At 52.5% G+C, this 20152-nt stretch overlaps 1 protein-coding gene and 1 pseudogene across 1 annotated transcript; one reads left to right on the top strand and one right to left on the bottom strand.

Annotated features, from left to right (window-relative positions):
- Positions 1–322: 322 nt before the first annotated feature.
- LOC136639212 (DLA class II histocompatibility antigen, DR-1 beta chain-like) lies at positions 323–4347 on the top strand (the record flags this gene model as incomplete). Its single annotated transcript, XM_066613214.1, has 5 exons — positions 323–587; positions 1966–2250; positions 2435–2545; positions 3911–3934; positions 4213–4347. Coding segments are annotated over 5 exons (699 nt in total), but the record flags the coding sequence as incomplete, so codon positions are not given.
- An 11159-nt stretch (positions 4348–15506) lies between these two features.
- Positions 15507–20152, bottom strand: LOC136639211 (zinc finger protein ZFP2-like; annotated as a pseudogene).

The following is a 20152-nucleotide window of genomic DNA, read 5'->3' as shown; positions in this document are numbered from 1 at the left end:
CCTTGGCACCTGGCATAGCAGTGTCCTTGGCAGACGTGTGCTTCTGCCAAGATGGAGTTGATCTATCTTTGCCTTAGATACCACTCCCTTTTTAAGAGGATGTCGACACCCGACATCACTGCCTCCCCTCTGCCCCCCCTGGAATCCTGGCTGGGGCCTGTGCAGTTGGGTCCACCTGGAGGGCGGCGGGCGGAGGCTGTGCGGGATGCTGCACCCGCTCTGCGCTGCCCTCCCGCGCCCGCAGAGCCTTCACTGCGCGGGCGCCTCCGGACTGGACCCTGACGCCGCCCGCCTCCGCCCCTCCCCCGCAGAGCACTTCGTGCACCAGCTGAAGGAGGAGTGCCGCTTCCCCGACGGCGGGGCGGGCGCGGGCGCCTACCTCCTGCACAGGCTCTTCTGGGGCCGGCAGGAGCTCGTGCGCTTCGACAGCCGCCGAGGGACCTTCCAGGCCGTCACCGCGCTGGGCGAGCCCATAGCCCGCGACTGGAACAGCCGGACGGAGGTGCTGGAGAGGAAGCGGGCCGAGCTGGACAGGTTCTGCCGGCACAACTACGCGATCGGGGAGCCCTTCGCCGCCGCCAGGAAGCGTGAGCGGGTCTGGGAGACGCGCGCGGGCCCCTCTTCCCTCCCTGGGCAGCCGGAGGGCGGGGCGCGCCCTGGCCGGAGGAGCCATGTCCTCCCCCCGCCCCGCCCACGGACCCTCCCCCCAGAACAGCTGCCCTTGCAGAGCAGGCCACGGGGCATGGGCGAGCCTGAGGGGGCGCACCCTCCCCCCTTCCCCGAGGCTATCCCTAGTGTGACCCGTTCCCCTCTTCTCCAGAATGGAGACTTCCTACCCACAACTGGGGGGGCGCCCTCCTGAGGGTGGGGGGCGCCTGCTCATCCCTTGAAGTCTGGCCATGGTCCCTCTGCCCACCTTCTCCAGATCCGTAAGCAAGGCTTCGGGGGAGTCCCTGGAGCTCCTGCAGAGAAGGCACACCCATGACTTGCGCCTCAGAGGCACATAGCCATACCTGTGACAGGTGTGTGACGCATACCCAGGACATACCTGCGAAGAACACTGGAGAGCCCCCACCCTGCTGCTGGGGTTCTGCCGAAGTGCAGAAAGTGATCAAAGTCCCAACCGGGAGGCAGTGCAGCACTCAGGTCCCTTGGAAGGGGGTCTTTTCATTGGGGGGGGGCAAAGACACAAGAACATAAGAGGAGCCCTGCAGGATCAGGCCCAGGGCCCACCAGCTTCCTGTATCTCGCAGTGGCCCACCAGATGCCTCAACAAGAGACCTGCATCCTGGTGCCCTCCCCTGCATCCGGCACACTGAGGCAGCCCACTTGTAAAACCAGGAGGTTGCACACACCCTTCTCGGCTTGTAACCACTGGTGGACTTTCTTCCAGAAATCTGTCCAATCCCCTTTCAAGGGCATCTAATCCAGATGCTGTCACCACATCCGATGGCATTCCACAGTGGTGGGGGGGGGCAGTCACAGAGGCCTCTTCAAGATAAGGGAACATTTGTTCTCTTACCGATTGCAGCTGCCTCAGTTTTGGAAAGCTGGACAGGACTGGGCCCCACTCAACCAAAGAGAAAGGAAGCTTCTCAATCCCAGTGTGAAAGCAGGGATATAAGAACATAAGAACAGCCCCACTGGATCAGGCCATAGGCCCATCTAGTCCAGCTTCCTGTATCTCACAGCCCCAGGGAGCACAACAGATAACAAGAGACCTGCAAGGCCTCCTGGGAATTGTAGTTTAAGAACATCAGAACAGACCCGCTGGATCAGGCCATAGGCCCATCTAGTCCAGCTTCCTGTATCTCACAGCGGCCCACCAAATGTCCCAGGCCCCAGGCTGATATCATATCAGAGAAGCTTTACACACTCTTCCGAGTCTCCTTACCCTAATCTCTGCTCCCCAGTTGAACCCCCTGGGCTCTGACCCCCTCCCGCCTTCCCTGTCTTCTGCTCCAGTGAAGCCCCAACTGCAGATCACCCCCATGGACTCAGAGCCCTCCTCCCACCACACCCTGCTGGTCTGCACCGCAGCCAGCTTCTTCCCCGCCAAGATTGACATCAGGTGGCTGCGGAACGGGCAGGAGGAGGACGAGAGCAGAGTGGTGTCCACGGAGCTGATCCGGAACGGGGACTGGACCTTCTCCATCCAGGTGATGCTGGAGGCACAGCCGGAACATGGAGACGTCTACACCTGTCGGGTGGCGCACGCCAGCCTCCCAGACCCCACCAGCATCCAGTGGGGTGAGAAACCTGAGCAGTGAAGCTGCACATCACGTGTCCTGGCCGTTCTTCCTCAGCCCACAGAGACAGGCCCTGGCCCAAGGGGGCATCCCTGGGAGGAGGACGCTCTGAGCAGGGGAGGGGGTGGAGAGGCTGGTTCCTGGCCTGCCCCCTCTTTGAGTGGAGACTCCTTCTCTTCCTGCAGAGCCGCAGTCGGACTCCGCCCGGAGCAAGATGTGGACGGGGGTCGTGGGGCTCCTGCTGGGCCTGGTCTTTGTGGTGCCTGGACTGGCTCTGTACCTGAAGAAGAAGAAAGGTGAGGGTGGCTGTGATGGTGGCTGGGGGGGGGGGGGGAGTATGTGCTGCTGGGGCAGGAGGCAGACCTGGTGGGGACTCCCCTCCTCCTCTCTCCAGCTGGAATCTTTGGAGTCCTCTGTTTCCATCCCTCCCTGGGGCTCAGGCTGGAGTGGTGACCAGACATTGTGGGGAGGGGGTGAGGGGGGGCGTAACTAGTCCAGGCTTGGAAGAAAATGTAGCAGGGCTGATAGTCTTTCCTGGCACCAAATGGACCCCCTGCCTGACCTCCCATTTCCTGACTAGCTGCCCTCCCATTTCCCTGATGTCTCTTCCTGTCCGTGAAATGACATTTCTGGTGCACCTGGAGACTGCTGTGCTCCTTCTCAGAAGTTGAGGCAAGAAGAGGGACAGCTCACTGCTGATTTCCCCCTTGCCAAGCCAGCATCTTTCTGTGCTCCTTGCCTGAGGTTCTATCCAGGGCAGTGTTTCTCAACATTTGTCCGCCGTATCACTTCACACGATCCACCTATTCGAAGTCCCACCTGGCGATGTAACTGGCGATGACATTATCTCCAGTTCCTCCTGGGTTGGGAGGCCAGACATGACATGACCAACACCAGTAAGAGGCTCAAGGTGGACAGGAAGGCCTTTTTGAGAGCAGAGAAGCAGGCTTTGGAGCTCTGCCCATTGAGCTGCACCACCTACTGCCATTTCTTGTGTCCAGTTCCTAGTCTTGCTGCCGGTTGGCAGGTGTCCAAGGGTCCCGTTAGTGGCACCAGACACCACCTCAAGTACCACTTGAGAAACACTGGTCTAGGTGTTGGAGGAAACCTGGTGTGCAGGTGGTAGAAGGATATCTACAGTATTTAAAAGGCTCACTGAGATGCCATCAGCACAGGAACAGTAATGGAAACTACCACAAGGTTTCCAAACCACCTTGAGAAATGGAAGTGATGTTTTCGCCTCTGCGGGTCCTACTGAAGCCTTCAGAGGCGGCTGGTGGACACACACTGCCTCTCTGGGCTTCAGAAGGCCCTCTCGCTTTCTTTCCTTCTGTAGCTCAGGTCCCCTTTGGAGGGCTCAAGGGGGCGAATAGAATGGCTTTGATTATCCACGATATTCAGCATCAGCTTGGTTCTGAGAACGGACCCCCCCCGGACACCAAGCCCCCCTGTATTTATTCCTCATATTTACTTCCCTCCCCAGAATGAACGCACTGTGATTTCAGGACTGAACCTCCCTGTGGAGCAAACAATGCGTGTCTGTTTGATTTTAGACACAACAATCCCAGTTATGTTATTTTGATCTATTAGCTGGGGGGGGGCAGAGAGTCTGGGCTGAGCTTGGGGGCTCCCAAGTCAATTGATCCCTTCTCTCTTTTCAGGGACTGCCATCCCTCCACCTGCAGGTAACCTTCTTCTCTCCTCTCCCTGTTCCACCCCCTTCCACTTCCCGCTTCTGGTCCCTTCTGGAGTCATTTCTCTACCTGGCAGCAGGAGGTGCTGTTGCTTCCTCTACCTCTGCTTTAATGGAGAGAAGCAGTCCTGGGGGGGCTTCTGGCTGTCCCCACCACTTACCCTCCTTGTGCTCTTTTGCACCATCTCCAACAGTCGACCCCTAAGCTGGGACAGCAGGACCCTTTGACCTTCTCTGCTTTCCCTAATCATGTTTTTCCTCCCTCTGCAGCTCTCATCAGTTAAACAGACTCGGCTTCATTGGGGTCCCGTCTGGGAAACATTTTTGTCTCGCAAAGGATTCCTCTTTCCTCGCTTGGCGGATGCAGACTTGGGAGGGACACCAGAAGACTGGAGGAGGAGAGCAGTGGCCAACCAGTTTCCCCCCACCCCGCAATAAGCTCCCCGCAACTCTGCACACTGGTTTGAGGTTTGGAGGGGGGAGAAGGGGAGTCAGGGACGGCCCTTGAGGCTTTGGTTGCATCTGCCTGTCTCAGCTGGCCAAAACCACCAGCTGCAGAACAGGAATCACAATCTACACACTGTGCAACTTGTATCTACTTGAGCCTCTTGCTCAGAGCCTCTTCCAGGCCTGTGGAGTCCAGGAGGACACCTGAGAACGTCTGCTTATTTTTACCCAGTACCAGCCTGGACCACGTTTGCTTTAGAACTGGAAGCTCATTCTAGGTTGCTTGTGAGCTGATTGGAATTGCTGTTCGGTTGGAGGAGGGTCAGGGGCTGAGAGGAGGCTTAGGGCCCACACCTTGGCATTCCTCCTGCTCTGTCTTGGGTCACATCAGCAGCCTTGCACTGGGTCAGGCGCTCTGGTTCATCTTTGAGAGGAGACTGTGTGCGGACTGGCAGCATCTCTGTGGCTTCAGGCTTGGGGGTCTTTCCGAGCCCTCCCTGGAGGTGTTTCTAAGGACCAGACTGGGGCCCTTCGCATGCAGAGCAAGGGGGCTTTTTCGCTGAGTCGTGATTAACAACTTGCCCATCCTTCCAGAAATTTCTGCTGCTTTGTGTCAATAAAGATCTTTCTTCCCCACCGTCTCTGAGTTGCATTAGCCAGATTTATTCTTCCCTGAAGTGAATTATTCAGAACACGTCCCCTTGCAAGTGTTGGGGAAGGTGGAACAATGTTCTGGATCCCCTCCCTGAAATCCAAGGAGGGGCTTCCCTTGCCAGATGTATGTGGCAGAGATGAGGTGGCACTGGGGGGTGTCAACATACATGCTCTGGAGACGCCTGCATTGCACCTTCAGATGTGCCCTCAGAGATCCTTGTCTACGAATCCTGTAGTCTTTGGGCACAAGACACACACTCCACAAACTGCCACCATAAGAGTAAAAGGGGGAATAAGAAATTACTCAGGCCACTCAAGTACTTGATTGAGCAATTAAAAGCAGTGGTGTCAAATAAGAGAAAATAGCCTGCCATTGTAAAGGACGGAAACAAAAAGAAAATGATGGTTAAATATCCAGATGAAACTTATCCCAGGAAAAACAAGGGGCTTAGGGCAGAGGCAGCCTTACCTGGATGGGGGGCACCTTAGTGGTAGATGGTAATTGGGCTTCGTGGGAGAGGGAGCTGGTGGTTGAAGGGGTGCCCAAACCTCTGCCCGGGGGCCATTTGTGGCCCTCGGACCCTCAATCTGGACCGTGGGGAGCCCTCAGTCTCCAATGAGCCTCTGGCCCTCCGGAGACTTGCTGGAGCCCATGCTGGCCCGACGTGACTACTCTCAGCACGAGGGATGACTGTATGACCTCTCAGACTCCCTCCGCTGCTTGCTGTTTCACGTCTTCATGGCAGCGAAGGAAAGGCCGGCCTTGCTTTGCGCAACGTCTTTTATAGGCCTGCAGCTATCTCTTCATTATTCATGTAAGTTCCATTTCTAATATACTCATGTATGTAAACTTATTCAAATTTTAAATGCAAATTACTTCTTTGTTCCTGATCCCCGACAGCGTCAGAGAGATGATGTGCCCCTCCTGCCTAAAAGGTTGGCATGTTCACCCCTCCTCCTTCCATTCCAGCTCAGACGTGTTCCTGCTTTCTGACTCACGCGGAAGAGGCATGGTGACAGCAGGCCAGGCAGACCTTGCCTGGAAGTCGGGCAGAAAGGATCTGGAGCAGCAGCTGAGTCTCTCCTGCCAAAGCAGAATTCCTCTCGGAGCCCCACTCATCGACCCCACCAGGAAGGGGCACCACATTTGAAGAAGGACCCTGATAAGCCGTAACAGGATCCTCATACGCGCTACCCAGACTGGTTGCGTCACAATTATGTGCTGTTTGGAAAACTGCTTTGCACATTAATAGGTGTAATACCTCTGAGGGGCTTGACCAAGGGAAATAGGTCACAGGAAACCCTAACCAACACCTGGCACCTGTTGGTCCAGCAGAGGGAGCGATCCCCTGAAGCGTGGTGGGCGGAATGTCCCCTGCCTCCAGCAGGAGCAAGACTTACCCCAGGAAAGGCACATTCCTGTTTTCCCTGGTGGAGGTGGTGGCGTTCCTCACCTGTGGGACCTACCAGAGCAGTATCCCTCAGGGCAGGAAGTTAGATCACCCTCTCAGACCTTCAGTACCTTCTGGAGAACTTTCCTCCCAAAGGAAGCCTCTGCTGAGGCTGACAGGTCTACCTTGTAGTGCTTTAAAAAAAGTGGGGGATGATGACCACGTGGCAGCCCTGCACATGTCCATAAGCCAGGGGTGTGCAAACCTTTTGGCAGGAGGGCCGCATCATCGCTCTGACACTGGCAGGGGCTGGGAATAAAAAATAGTTTACATTTCAAATTTGAATTAATTTACATACATTGACATAAATGAATTTATTAGAGATGGAACTTACATGAATGAACAAAGGTCTTGCAATAGCTCAAGGCCTATCAAAGGCCTTACACAAAGCAAGACCGGCCTTTCCTTTGCTGCTGCCTCACAGACGTGAAACTCTAGTTCTGTATGTCTTCTTCTTGTCCTCTACCTGCAGGCCAAGTCCAACTTGATTCCCCTCCTCAATTCTCTCACAAACGTCCCACTGCCAGCCACCATTCTCTGTTCCGCGTAGTTCCTGTTTCATGAGTTTCCGTCTCCTTTTCCAGATCTTCCAACTCAGCAGTGCTAATTTGAAGCTTTTGGAGCAATCCTTCAATCTCTGCTTCCACCTGTCTTTCAAATCTCTCCTCAAATTTCATTAAGGCTTGCAAAGTAAATGCATTTGTAAATTCTTCCACGATACAGACCTTGTTACTTTGACTGGTATTATTTCTTCTACATTTCTTCTCTTGTGTCACCAGATGTCTCTGATTTTACAAATCCACTTTTCATAATCTGGAATTTCTTTGTAAAATTCCACATATATCAGGAAAAAACTGCAGTCCTTTTAAGTGCTTATTTTAGTCTTAAATAAGTCCAAAATCTTTCTTTCTTTTTTTCCAGCTACTGCATGCTCAAACTCCTTAAATATTTAATCCATTTCTTCTCCATTTCTTCTCCATTTCTTCTAAATTTAAATGGATTAAATTTAATCCATTTAATCACAATGGAGAGAGGTGAAAAGCGGTGTGCCCCAAGGATCTGTCCTGGGACCGGTGCTTTTCAACCTCTTCATAAATGACCTGGAGACAGGGTTGAGCAGTGAAGTGGCTACGTTTGCAGATGACACCAAACTTTTCCGAGTGGTAAAGACCAGAAGTGATTGTGAGGAGCTCCAGAAGGATCTCTCCAGACTGGCAGAATGGGCAGCAAAATGGCAGATGCGCTTCAATGTCAGTAAGTGTAAAGTCATGCGCATTGGGGCAAAAAATCAAAACTTTAGATATAGGCTGATGGGTTCTGAGCTGTCTGTGACAGATCAGGAGAGAGATCTTGGGGTGGTGGTGGACAGGTCGATGAAAGTGTCGACCCAATGTGCGGCGGCAGTGAAGAAGGCCAATTCTATGCTTGGGATCATTAGGAAGGGTATTGAGAACAAAACGGTTAGTATTATAATGCCGTTGTACAAATCGATGGTAAGGCCACACCTGGAGTATTGTGTCCAGTTCTGGTCGCCGCATCTCAAAAAAGGCATAGTGGAAATGGAAAAGGTGCAAAAGAGAGCGACTAAGATGATTACGGGGCTGGGGCACCTTCCTTATGAGGAAAGGCTACGGCGTTTGGGCCTCTTCAGCCTAGAAAAGAGACGCTTGAGGGGGGACATGATTGAGACATACAAAATTATGCAGGGGATGGACAGAGTGGATAGGGAGATGCTCTTTACACTCTCACATAATACCAGAACCAGGGGACATCCACTAAAATTGAGTGTTGGGCGGGTTAGGACAGACAAAAGAAAATATTTCTTTATTCAGCGCGTGGTCGGTCTGTGGAATTCCTTGCCACAGGATGTGGTGCTGGCGTCTAGCCTAGACGCCTTTAAAAGGGGATTGGACGAGTTTCTGCAGGAAAAATCCATTATGGGGTACAAGCCATGATGTGTATGCGCAACCTCCTGATTTTAGGAATGGGTTAAGTCAGAATGCCAGATGTAGGGGAGAGCACCAGGATGAGGTCTCTTGTGATCTGGTGTGCTCCCTGGGGCATTTGGTGGGCCGCTGTGAGATACAGGAAGCTGGACTAGATGGGCCTATGGCCTGATCCAGTGGGGCTGTTCTTATGTTCTTATGTTCTCTTAAAAAGGAAAGTAATCCCTTTACAAATTTCTTATTCCTCTGTTGTTAATCTTATCTCTGGTTGTTAGGTTAAGTTCTCATCTCCTAAAAGTCGTAAATCTGATCTTCACAGCTTGTTCTAGAAATAGTAATGTTTCAGACCTAATTGACAAATTAAAGATCAATAAGTCACCAGGCCCTGATGGCATCCACCCAAGAGTTATTAAGGAATTGAAGAATGATGTTGCTGATCTCTTGACTAAGATATGCAACTTGACCCTCAAAACGGCCATGGTGCCAGAGGATTGGAGGATAGCAAATGTCATGGCGATCTTTAAAAAGGGAAAGAGGGGGGACCCGGGAAACTATAGGCCAGTCAGCCTAACATTTATACCTGGTAAGATGGTGGAATGTCTCTTCAAAGATAGAATCTCAAAACACATAGACAAACAGGTCTTGCTGAGGGAGAACCAGCCTGGCTTCTGTAAGGGTAAGTCTTGCCTCACAAAACTTTTAGAATTCTTGGAAAAGGTCAACAGGCATGTGGATGCTGGAGAACCCGTGGACATTATATATCTGGACTTTCAGAAGGTGTTCGACATGGTCCCTCCCCGAAGGCTACTGAAAAAACTCCAGTCAGGGAATTAGAGGACAGGTCCTCTCATGGATTGAGAACTGGTTGAAGACCAGGAAACAGAGAGTGGGTGTCAATGGGCAATTTTCACAATGGAGAGACGTGAAAAGCGGTGTGCCCCAAGGATCTGTCCTGGGACCGGTGCTTTTCAACCTCTTCATAAACGACCTGGAGACAGGGGTGAGCAGTGAGGTGGCTAAGTTTGCAGATGACACCAAACTTTTCCGAGTGGTGAAGACCAGAAGTGATTGTGAGGAGCTCCAGAAGGATCTCTCCAGACTGGCAGAATGGGCAGTAAAATGGCAGATGCGTTTCAATGTCAGTAAGTGTAAAGTCATGCACATTGGGGCAAAAAAATCAAAACTTCACATATAGGCTGATGGGTTCTGAGCTGTCTGTGACAGATCAGGAGTGAGATCTTAGGGTGGTGGTGGATAGGTTGATGAAAGTGTCGACCCAATGTGCGGTGGCAGCAAAGAAGGCCAATTCTATGGGATCATTAGAAAAGGTATTGATAACAAAACGGCTAATATAATGCCGTTGTACAAATCGATGGTAAGGCCACACCTGGAGTATTGTGTCCAGTTCTGTTCGCCGCATCTCAAAAAGGACATGGTGGAAATGGAAAAGGTGCAAAAGAGAGCGACTAAGATGATTACTGGGCTGGGGCACCTTCCTTATGAGGAAAGGCTACGGCGTTTGGGCCTCTTCAGCCTAGAAAAGAGACGCCTGAGGGGGGACATGATTGAGACATACAAAATTATGCATGGGAAGGATAAAGTGGGTAGAGAGATGCTCTTTACACTCTCACAGAACACCAGAACCAGGGGACATCCACTAAAGTTCAGTGTTGGGAGAGTTAGGACAGACAAAAGAAAAGATTTCTTCACCCAGCGTGTGGTCAGTCTGTGGAACTCCTTGCCACAGGATGTGGTGGTGGCATCTTGCCTGGTTGCCTTTAAGAGGAGATTGGACAAATTTCTGGAGGAAAAGTTCATCATGAGTTACAAATCATGGAAGGCCTGTGCCCGTGGTGAGAATGTGCCCCACTCCTGGCTGGAGGTCCGCAGCTCCCATTGCGGGGCATGCAGAGAGGAGCCGTGAGATCTGCAGGGAAGCGGGCTCGGTTGGGTGAGGGTCCTGGATCAGAGCGAGAGGCAGCTCTGGGGCTGGCCCAAGGGCTGAGGGGTGCAGGAGGGCCACTCCAACTGCTGGGTGACACTCTCCTCCTGCGGTCCAGGAACACGCAAGGGAGACTCCCCTGGGGTGGGGAGCCAAGGGCCGTTGTAGGACACCCACTGGTGGGACAGGCCCCAGTTCCGCAGGGCCCTCGCCTGACACCGTCTCCATTCTGGTCAGCGAGAGTTGTCTGAAGCGACGCAGGAGGACAGGGCACCGATCCCCTGCAGGACAGAGCGCTGCACCTTTAAGCAGTGCGTGGAGGAGGGGACTTTGGCTGGCGTGGCTGTTTGAACCCTTCCACATTGAGCTGCACCTGCCAAAGTGCCCTCCTCTAAACTGGCTAAGGGCGCAGGCGCTCTGTCCTCCTCTGCATCTGGTCACCTGGTCCTCAGGAGGAGGAAGAAGATGGGGACAGACACACTGGTGATGGCCACAGGTTGAGCCTGGAGCAGCCAGAGGGTGTGGGCTGCAGACCTCAGGGTGGCACATGTGTGAAGGGCACACGCCTCTGTGGCTGTGGGTGCAGACAGTCACTCTCTGCTGCGCAGGAAGATCAGCTGAGCCTTTCTGTTGGGGGGCGGGGGGTCAGCAAGAGTCCCCTCTGCAGGTTGGGCTGCCTGACCCAGAGCTCCCTGGTCTCCCTTGGGCTGCCCCATCACCAGCCCCAGCTTCTCTCTGCCTTTCCCTTGCTGGCTGCCTGCTGGGGCACATCAGCCTGAACCAGCGGTTTTTAATTTTTATTTAATACTGTGGAGAAGAAATATGACTAATTGTTACTTCTGGATTTTTAAAAATTGTTTTGTGGAGGTTTTCTTGTCTGTTTCACACAAACTAGTAAACTGTTCAGGAGATTGTTGCTCCATTTGTTATAATTACAAATAAATACTATTAAAAAAAGTAAATTCTGTTTAAGAACATAAGAACAGCCCCACTGGATCAGGCCATAGGCCCATCTAGTCCAGCTTCCTGTATCCCACAGCGGCCCACCAAATGCCCCAGGGAGCACACCAGATAACAAGAGACCTGCAAGGCCTCCTGGGAGTTGTAGTTAAGAACATAAGAACAGCCCCACTCGATCAGGCCATAAGCCCATCTAGTCCAGCTTCCTGTATCTGACAGCGGCCCACCAAATGTCCCAGGGAGCACACCAGACAACAAGAGACCTCATCCTGGTGCCCTCCCTTGCATTGGCATTCTGACATAGCTCATAGCCCATTTCTGACATAGCCCATAGCCCATTTCTAACATTCTGACATAGCCCATAGCCCATTTCTAAAATCAGGAGGTTGCACATTCACTTCATGGCTTGTAACCCGTAATGGATTTTTCCTCCAGAAACTTGTCCAATCCCCTTTTAAAGGCGTCCAGGCCAGACACCATCACCACATCCTGTGGCAAGGAGTTCCACAGACCAATGACACACTGAGTAAAGAAATATTTTCTGCAGCCAAATCGATCCACTCTCTGCCTATAGCTCTTCCTTGACCAGTGCAGAAGACTGTCTTGTTAATGAACAGAGACCCAGCCTGAACTGAACTGGGGGAGAGAGAAGAGGAGGAGCTGGACTGCATCCTCCAGGCCCTCCCTCTTGGACACTCTCATCATACCACTGTGATTAGGGAAGAGCCTGAACCATACTTCCCTCTCAGAGTAGGACGCCAGAGGGGGGAGACAAAGCTCTGGCTTGGTGATTGTGAAGCTGGAAATGGGGGGTGGCACTTGCTCTAGAGTAATTGATAAGAAGCCAACAGCTGCCAGGCAGGGCCTAGGAAAGGGGGGTTAAGGGGGTAATTTGTACCCCAGCCCAGGGTCAGAAAGGGGGCCCAGGAGCCAAAGGAGGGGCCCAGAAAGTTCCTGGGACCTGACATTTTCCTATCTCACCTGAACACACTGCCAGTGCATCATGCTGGGGTGCAACCATGTGCATGGAGTGTTAGTAGTTGGCAACCTTCAGTCTCGAAAGACTATGGTATCGCGCTCTGAAAGGTGGTTCTGGAACAGCGTCTAGTGTGGCTGAAAAGGCCGATTCGGGAGTGACAATCCCTTCCGCACTGGGAGCAAGTGCAGTCTGTCCCTGGTCTGTCTCCCTGGCTATGGGCCTTCCTTCTTTGCCTCTTAGCCTCAGACTGTTGGCCAAGTGTCTCTTCAAACTGGGAAAGGCCATGCTGCACAGCCTGCCTCCAAGCGGGCCACTCAGAGGCCAGGGTTTCCCACCTGTTGAGGTTCACTCCTAAGGCCTTCAGATCCCTCTTGCAGATGTCCTTGTATCGCAGCTGTGGTCTACCTGTAGGGCGCTTTCCTTGCACGAGTTCTCCATAGAGGAGATCCTTTGGGATCCGGCCATCATCCATTCTCACGACATGACCAAGCCAACACAGGCTTTTCCTTTAGCATGTCAAGAAATCCGGTCTCCTTTTCGTGACCAGAACACAAATTGACCCAGTCTATATGAGGATAATTGAAGTCCCCCATGATTACAACCCTGTCCCTCCTTGTCACCTCCCTGATCTGTTTCCTCATTCCAAGGTCCCCTTCCGGTTTTTGGTCTGGAGGACGATAGTTCACCCCCAGTATTACATTGCTCCTCAGGCCTGGTAATTTAACCCACAGAGATTCTATGGTGGAGTTGGACCTGATTTCAGAAGGAATCTGTTCAGTGCTCTCATCTTACCAAAGCTGTCATGCACCCAGACTGGGCATTCCAAGCCATATGACAGGGATCAGAAAACAGTTAGTAAGGATGCCCAGGTGACTATGACTTGACCAGTGAGGCAGAATATTCCTCATCAAACAAAGATGGTTAAACTGAAAGATACTTTTGGCTCTGAACTGTGACTGTGACACCGGGACCAGTGTAGTGTCAGGATCCAACCCACCTTGATTCCAATGTGTATTTACTTAGAAATAAGTCTCACTGCATTAAGAACATAAGAACAGCTCCACTGGATCAGGCCACAGGCCCATTTAGTCCAGCTTCCTGTATCTCACAGCGGCCCACCAAATGCCCTAGGGAGCACACCAGATAACAAGAGACCTCATCCTGGTGCCCTCCCTTGCATCTGGCCTTCTGACATAGCCCATTTCTAAAATCAGGAGGTTGCGCATACACATCATGGCTTGTACCCCGTAATGGATTTTTCCTCCAGAAACTTGTCCAATCCCCTTTTAAAGGCATCCAGGCCAGATGCCATCACCACATCCTGCGGCAAGGAGTTCCACAGACCGACCACACGCCAAGTAAAGAAATATTTTCTTCTGTCTGTCCTAACTCTCCCAACACTCAATTTTAGTGGATGTCCCCTGGTTCTGGTGTTATGTGAGAGTGTAAAGAGCATCTCCCTATCCACTCTGTCCATCCCCTGCATGATTTTGTATGTCTCAATCATGTCCCCCCTCAGGCGTCTCTTTTCTAGGCTGAAGAGGCCCAAACGCCGTAGCCTTTCCTCGTAAGGAAGGTGCCCCAGCCCCGAAATCATCTTAGTTGCTCTCTTTTGCACCTTTTCCATTTCCACTATGTTTTCTCTGAGATGTGGTGACCAGAACTGCACACATTACTCCAGGTGTGGCCTTACCATCGATTTGTACAACAGCATTATAATATTAGCCGTTTTGTTCTCAATACCTTTTCTGATGATCCCAAGCATAGAATTGGCCTTCTTCACTGTCGCCGCACATTGGGTCGACACTTTCATCAACCTATCCACCACCACCTCAAGATCTCTCTCCTGATCTGTCACAGACAGCTCAGAACCCATCAGCCTATATCTAAAGTTTTGATTTTTTTGCCCCATTGTGCATGACTTTACACTTTGTATTGGCAACCTTCAGTCTCGAAAGACTATGGTATCGCGCTCTGAAAGGTGGTTCTGGCACAGCGTCTAGTGTGGCTGAAAAGGCCAATCCAGGAGTGACAATCCCTTCCACACCGGGAGCAAGTGCGGTCTGTCCCTGGTCTGTCTCCCTGCCTATGGGCCTTCCTTCTTTGCCTCTTTGCCTCAGACTGTTGGCCAAGTGTCTCTTCAAACTGGGAAAGGCCATGCTGCACAGCCTGCCTCCAAGCGGGCCGCTCAGAGGCTAGGGTTTCCCACTTGTTGAGGTCCATCCCTAAGGCCTTTAGATCCCTCTTGCAGATGTCCTTGTATCACAGCTATGGTCTACCTGTAGGGCGCTTTCCTTGCACGAGTTCTCCACAGAGGAGATCCTTTGGGATCCGGCAAAGGATCTCCTCTTTAACTTTACACTTTGTAAAGTGTAAAGTGTACACTTTACACAGTGTAAGTAACTTTGCACTTACTGACATTGAAACGCATCTGCCATTTTGCTGCCCATTCTGCCAGTCTGGAGAGATCCTTCTGGAGCTCCTCACAATCACTTCTGGTCTTCACCACTCGGAAAAGTTCGGTGTCGTCTGCAAACTTTGCCACCTCACTGCTCAACCCTGTCTCCAGGTCATTTATGAAGAGGTTGAAAAGCACCGGTCCCAGGACAGATCCTTGGGGCACACCGCTTTTCACCTCTCTCCATTGTGAAAATTGCCCATTGACACCCACTCTCTGTTTCCTGGCCTGCAACCAGTTCTCAATCCACGAGAGGACCTGTCCTCTAATTCCCTGACTGTGGAGTTTTTTCAGTAGTCTTTGGTGAGGGACCGTGTCAAACGCCTTCTGAAAGTCCGGATATATAATGTCTATGGATTCTCCTGCATCCACATGCCAGTTGATCTTTTCAAAGAATTCTATAAGGTTTGTGAGGCAAGACTTACCCCTACAGAAGCCAGGCTGATTCTCCCTCAGCAAGGCCTGTTCGTCTATGTGTTTTGAGATTCTAAGTTCCATCTCTAATGTATTTATTTAAATTTATTTTTCTGGCCCTTGACACCGTGCCAGACATACGATGTGGCCCTCCAGCCAAAAAGTTTAGAGACCCTGATATATAACATGAAGGTATTATTCGTACATACCAAGATCTTCACAATTTTGGCCACTAGTGTCGTTTAAGTTTCCACTTGTCTAAAACCAGGGCATGACATCATTGCTGGTCGTGAAGTCACTTCCAGGGTATCATCCTGAGATCATTAGCTACGCCAGTGCACTGAGCCCCAGGTCTCTGGGATTGCAGCCTTTGGAAGGTGTGGGTGTTGGGGGTGCAGCTCTGCCCTTAGGCAGGGGTCTAGAGGTGGGGGGGGCGATGATGCGTGCAGGGAGGGAACTAGGTTGGGTCCCAATCCTGAGATGCAAAATGAAGGGATAAGTATGGAGAAACATCAGAGAGCCAGAAGGGTGCGGGGGGGGGGCAAACTGCTGACACAGGGGGCAATGCCCCCCACCCCCTCCAGCTTCTGGGTGCCTCTTGATTGCTGCGCGGGGAGAGGCTCCCCTGCCTGGTCCTCCTCCCGGAGAAGGCAGCAACCCTCCCAGAAAGATGCACTCCCTCCAGCCTCCGAATGCTCCCGTCCCAGGCACGGGGTCTCAGGCTGGGGGAAGCAGCCCCTGCGGCAGGGAAGGGCAACGCTGGCAGGCTGCATCCCCGCCGCCTGTCCCTGGGAGCGAGAAGGGACTTGCTTCCGAGGAGACCTGCCCAGGATCGGGCTCCAGGGGAGCAGATGGGCAGCCTGGGAGCAGCCGTGGAGCCTGAATCAGCCTAAACTCACCAGGAGACAAGGCGAAGTGCCTGTCTCAGCCCTGCTCATTTTGGAGGCCCACTGCCAGAGCTCTGCAGAGATATCGGGACTAGATGTGTCCTCCATGCACACGTCCAGCCCTCTTGTATCCTCTTCTTCCCCCCCCCCCCGAAAGATTTGTGTGGCCATGCTCGGAATCTAGGAGAAGGGTGCTCTCTTGCTCACCCTGGCACGGGGGCCTTAAGAGCCTGCCAGCAGCCCCACACTTGCTGCCTCACCCCCGAGCTCCAGTCCTCCTCTTCAGATATCCACTCATCCCCCCTTTGCTCCATTGTCCTTCCGTCCCTCCCAGTGCTGATGTTCTCCCCACCACCACCTCCACTTCTGCCAGACCGCCTGGCTTGATGCCAGGCCAGCAAGACTCTCTCCCTGCCAGTCAGAGGCACGTGGCTTATCACAGCCCACCTCAGAGTAGCTCAGCCAGATACAGCCTGGGCCAGACAACAGGAACGCAACCACATTTTATAGGAAGAGGAAGCCATGCTGCAAGATTGCCTCACCAGGCTCTTATCCTCAGTATTACTTGCTCTGGTCCTTTAAAAGGAGGCTCGTCAGCCCCCACCTTGCTGCAAGAGCAGCCTGGAATCAGGGCCTCTGAGAGGAATTTTATCAGGGGGTACAGTAAAGGGGGTACAGGAATTTTATCAGCAGTAGCCCCCCAGCTGTGTCCCTGACTTCCTCTACACTCCTTCATGACAAACAGATCCACAAGCCAAAGAGCCACAGTAACAGGCCCACTTCCTCCAAGATCTGAGACTGTGTTAAAGAGTGTCATGGATGCATTCCTGGGCCTATAGGAACCTACCCTATGTGTGCACCTGGTGTGCCTTGTCCTGTGGTAGTGTCGTCCATCCACACTCGAAAAGTTTAAATGGTTCAGCTCCAGTATTCTTTCATGAGACGGAAGGGATGAGTGATCCCTGAAGCTCCTTCCAGGTTCTGAGTATTAATATGGTTTCTCCCCAGTCTGGATTTGTCGATGCACAGTGAGGTTTGCCCTCTGATTGAAGCTCTTTCCACACTCCAAGCATTTATAAGGTTTCTCCCCAGTGTGGGTTCTTTGATGCATAGCAAGGCTTCCCCTCTCACTGAAGCTCCTTCCACACTCCAGGCAGTTATAAGGTTTCTCCCCAGTGTGGGTTCTGAGATGCACAGTGAGGTTTCCTCTCGTATTGAAGCTCTTTCCACACTCCAAGCCTTTATGAGGTTTCTCCCCAGTGTGTTTGATGCACAGCGAGGCTTGCCCTTTGAGTAAAGCTCTTTCCACACTCCAAGCATTTATAAGGTTTCTCCCCAGTGTGGGTTCTGAAATGCACAGTGAGGTTTCCTCACGTATTGAAGCTCTTTCCACACTCCAAGTATTTATAAGGTTTCTCCCCAGTGCGGGTTCTGAAATGCACAGTGAGGTTTCCTATCGTATTGAAGCTCTTTCCACACTCCAAGCATTTATAAGGTTTCTCCCCAGTGTGGGTTCTTTGATGCATAGCAAGGCTTCCCCTCTCACTGAAGCTCCTTCCACACTCCAGGCAGTTATAAGGTTTCTCCCCAGTGTGGGTTCTGAGATGCACAGCGAGGCTTCCCCTCTCCCTGAAGCTCCTTCCACACTCCAGGCAGTTATAAGGTTTCTCCCCAGTGTGGGTTCTGAAATGCACAGTGAGGTTTCCTCTCGTATTGAAGCTCTTTCCACACTCCAAGCATTTATAAGGTTTCTCCCCAGTGTGGGTTCTTTGATGCATAGCAAGGCTTCCCCTCTCACTGAAGCTCCTTCCACACTCCAGGCAGTTATAAGGTTTCTCCCCAGTGTGGATTCTTTGATGTACAGTGAGTTTTCCCTTCTCACTGAAGCTCCTTCCACACTCCAGGCGGCTATATGGTTTCTCCCCAGTGTGGGTTCTTTGATGCACTGTCAAGCCTGAGCTCCGACTGAAGCTCATTCCACACTCCAGGCATTTATGTGATTTCTCATGTTTTGATTTACTGTTGAAGGTTTTTGCACCTTGAAGGGCTTTTTCTTTCCTATTTTTAGTTTGTGTTTCTGGATCATCTAGAAAGACACTCAAATCCCCACCCTGATAAGCATCAGATTTTTGTCTCTGTTTCTCTGTCTGGTTTCCCTCCTGCTTCACTGAGATGTCTTGATGCGCAGCTTTCTCACTGACAGGTGCTGGTCTTCCCTCCTGCCGCCTTGATCCATCCTGATCTCTAAAAGTCACTACAACATGCAAGGCTGTTTCCGGTGACCCCCCACGTGGCTCCCTCTGATCCTCAAGGTCTTGTCTGCACCTTCCTGGAACAGAGAGAATCTTGATTAGCAACAGAGAGGTGGATCCTGCGATGCACACTCTTTAGCATATAAACATACTCAGAAGTAAACCCAATGGATTCAGCAGATATGACTCCCAGGAGAGTAGGAACAGGGGTTTCCAACCTACAGTCCGGGGCCCAAATCTGGCCTCCCACAAGACTTTATCCGGCCCACGGCAACCACAACACGGTTGGCTTTTTTCCCCAACCACAGTTGGACAGTCAACATGGGGAGTTCTGTCTGCCGCACTTCTCACTGTATGGCCAGTGCGTGACCTCGCCAATGACCTGGAAGTAATTGCGGTGACATCATCATCGCCACAATACCTTCCACGCTGCTGCGTTCTCCGTCCCCCTTTGATATAGCGGGGGAATGAAGGAGGCAGCCCAGGCTCTGAGGAGCCTTCTGTGCCGCTGCTTAGTGCAAGAAAGGCTCCATCAGAGCGCTCTGGGGCTGCTGGAAGCAGCTTCCAGGACAGGCGAGGACCGCTTCCAGAAGGCGAGTGGTGCTTCCAGTGGCCCTGAAGTGCTGCGCTCAGAAGGGGGCAGAAGGCTCCTCGGAGCCTGAGAAACGGCACATGTCTCCTGCAAAGTCGGAGGACGCGTGCCATACTTCCGCCGCCCTGAGGGCCATCCCTCCCCTCCCCTTTTGTTGGGGGGAAGAGGGGGTAGCCCTCACTGGGTAGGAACCACGCCGAGAGCAGCTGCAGCGCACAGCCGCTTCGCGCAGTTCTCTGTTGGTCCCTTTAACAAAAGGGAAGGGGAGGGGCAGCCCTCAGGACCGTGGTCCTTGGCGCGGTTCAGTTCATGGCTTGTGGAGGGGGCATTGCAGTGGCACCCTCAGCACAGCGCCCACCTTGCCCCCTCCAGGTATGCTACTGTCCAGGGGACCGCCTCCCTCACGGCCTCTCTTGCCAAGGGAGTAGGCATGCTCTCTCCTCGTGAGCTGACATGAGCGCATGGCGTGCACTTAACTCTGCATCAAAGAACCCACGCATGGGAGAAACCATATTAACACTCAGAATGTGGAAGGAGCTTCAGGGATCGCTCATCCCTTCCTTCTCCTGAAAGACTTCACACTGGAGTTGAACCATTCAGTTCCCCACTCCGCAGGGCTCCGCATGTCTTCCACTGCCACTGTGTCAGTTGCAGCTTCGTGACCCACCACAATCAGGTTGCGACCCACCAGGCGGCATCGGAGAGGGCAGGAGCTCGCGGGGAGAGTTGTCGTGCCCCAGCAGGGGGAGGGGAAGGGAAGGGGGAGCCGCTGTTCCCTGCAGGACTGGCCAAGAGGACTCAAGAGGAGGAAACTACCACTCCCAGGATGCCCCGCGTGCGAGGCAAGATGGTGGCACCTGGAAGTGGCTGAGGCTACGGGGTGAAGAGGGAGGCAGGTCTCACAAGCACTTTACAGACAAAATAAAATTATTAAACTAAACCTCTGGTAACTGAGTAAGAGGCCCTTTTTCAAGCGGGTGCTCCTCTTATTTTAGCAGGGGGAGAATATTCTATCCAGGGCAGTGTTTCTCAACATTCGTCAGCCATATCACTTCACATGGTCCACCTATTCAAAATACCACCTGGCGATGTAACTGCTGGTCTGCACTGCGGCCAGCTTATTCCCCACCAAGATTGGCATCAGGTGGCTGCGGAACGGGCAGGAGGAGGACGAGAGCAGAGTGGTGTCCACGGAGCTGATCTGGAACGGGGACTGGACCTTCTCCAT

Source organism: Tiliqua scincoides, chromosome 2, assembly GCF_035046505.1.
Source record: "Tiliqua scincoides isolate rTilSci1 chromosome 2, rTilSci1.hap2, whole genome shotgun sequence".
Taxonomy (NCBI): Eukaryota; Metazoa; Chordata; class Lepidosauria; order Squamata; family Scincidae; genus Tiliqua; species Tiliqua scincoides.
The sequence above is the reverse complement of the archived record's forward strand: the minus strand, read 5'-3'. Positions and strand labels throughout refer to the sequence as shown.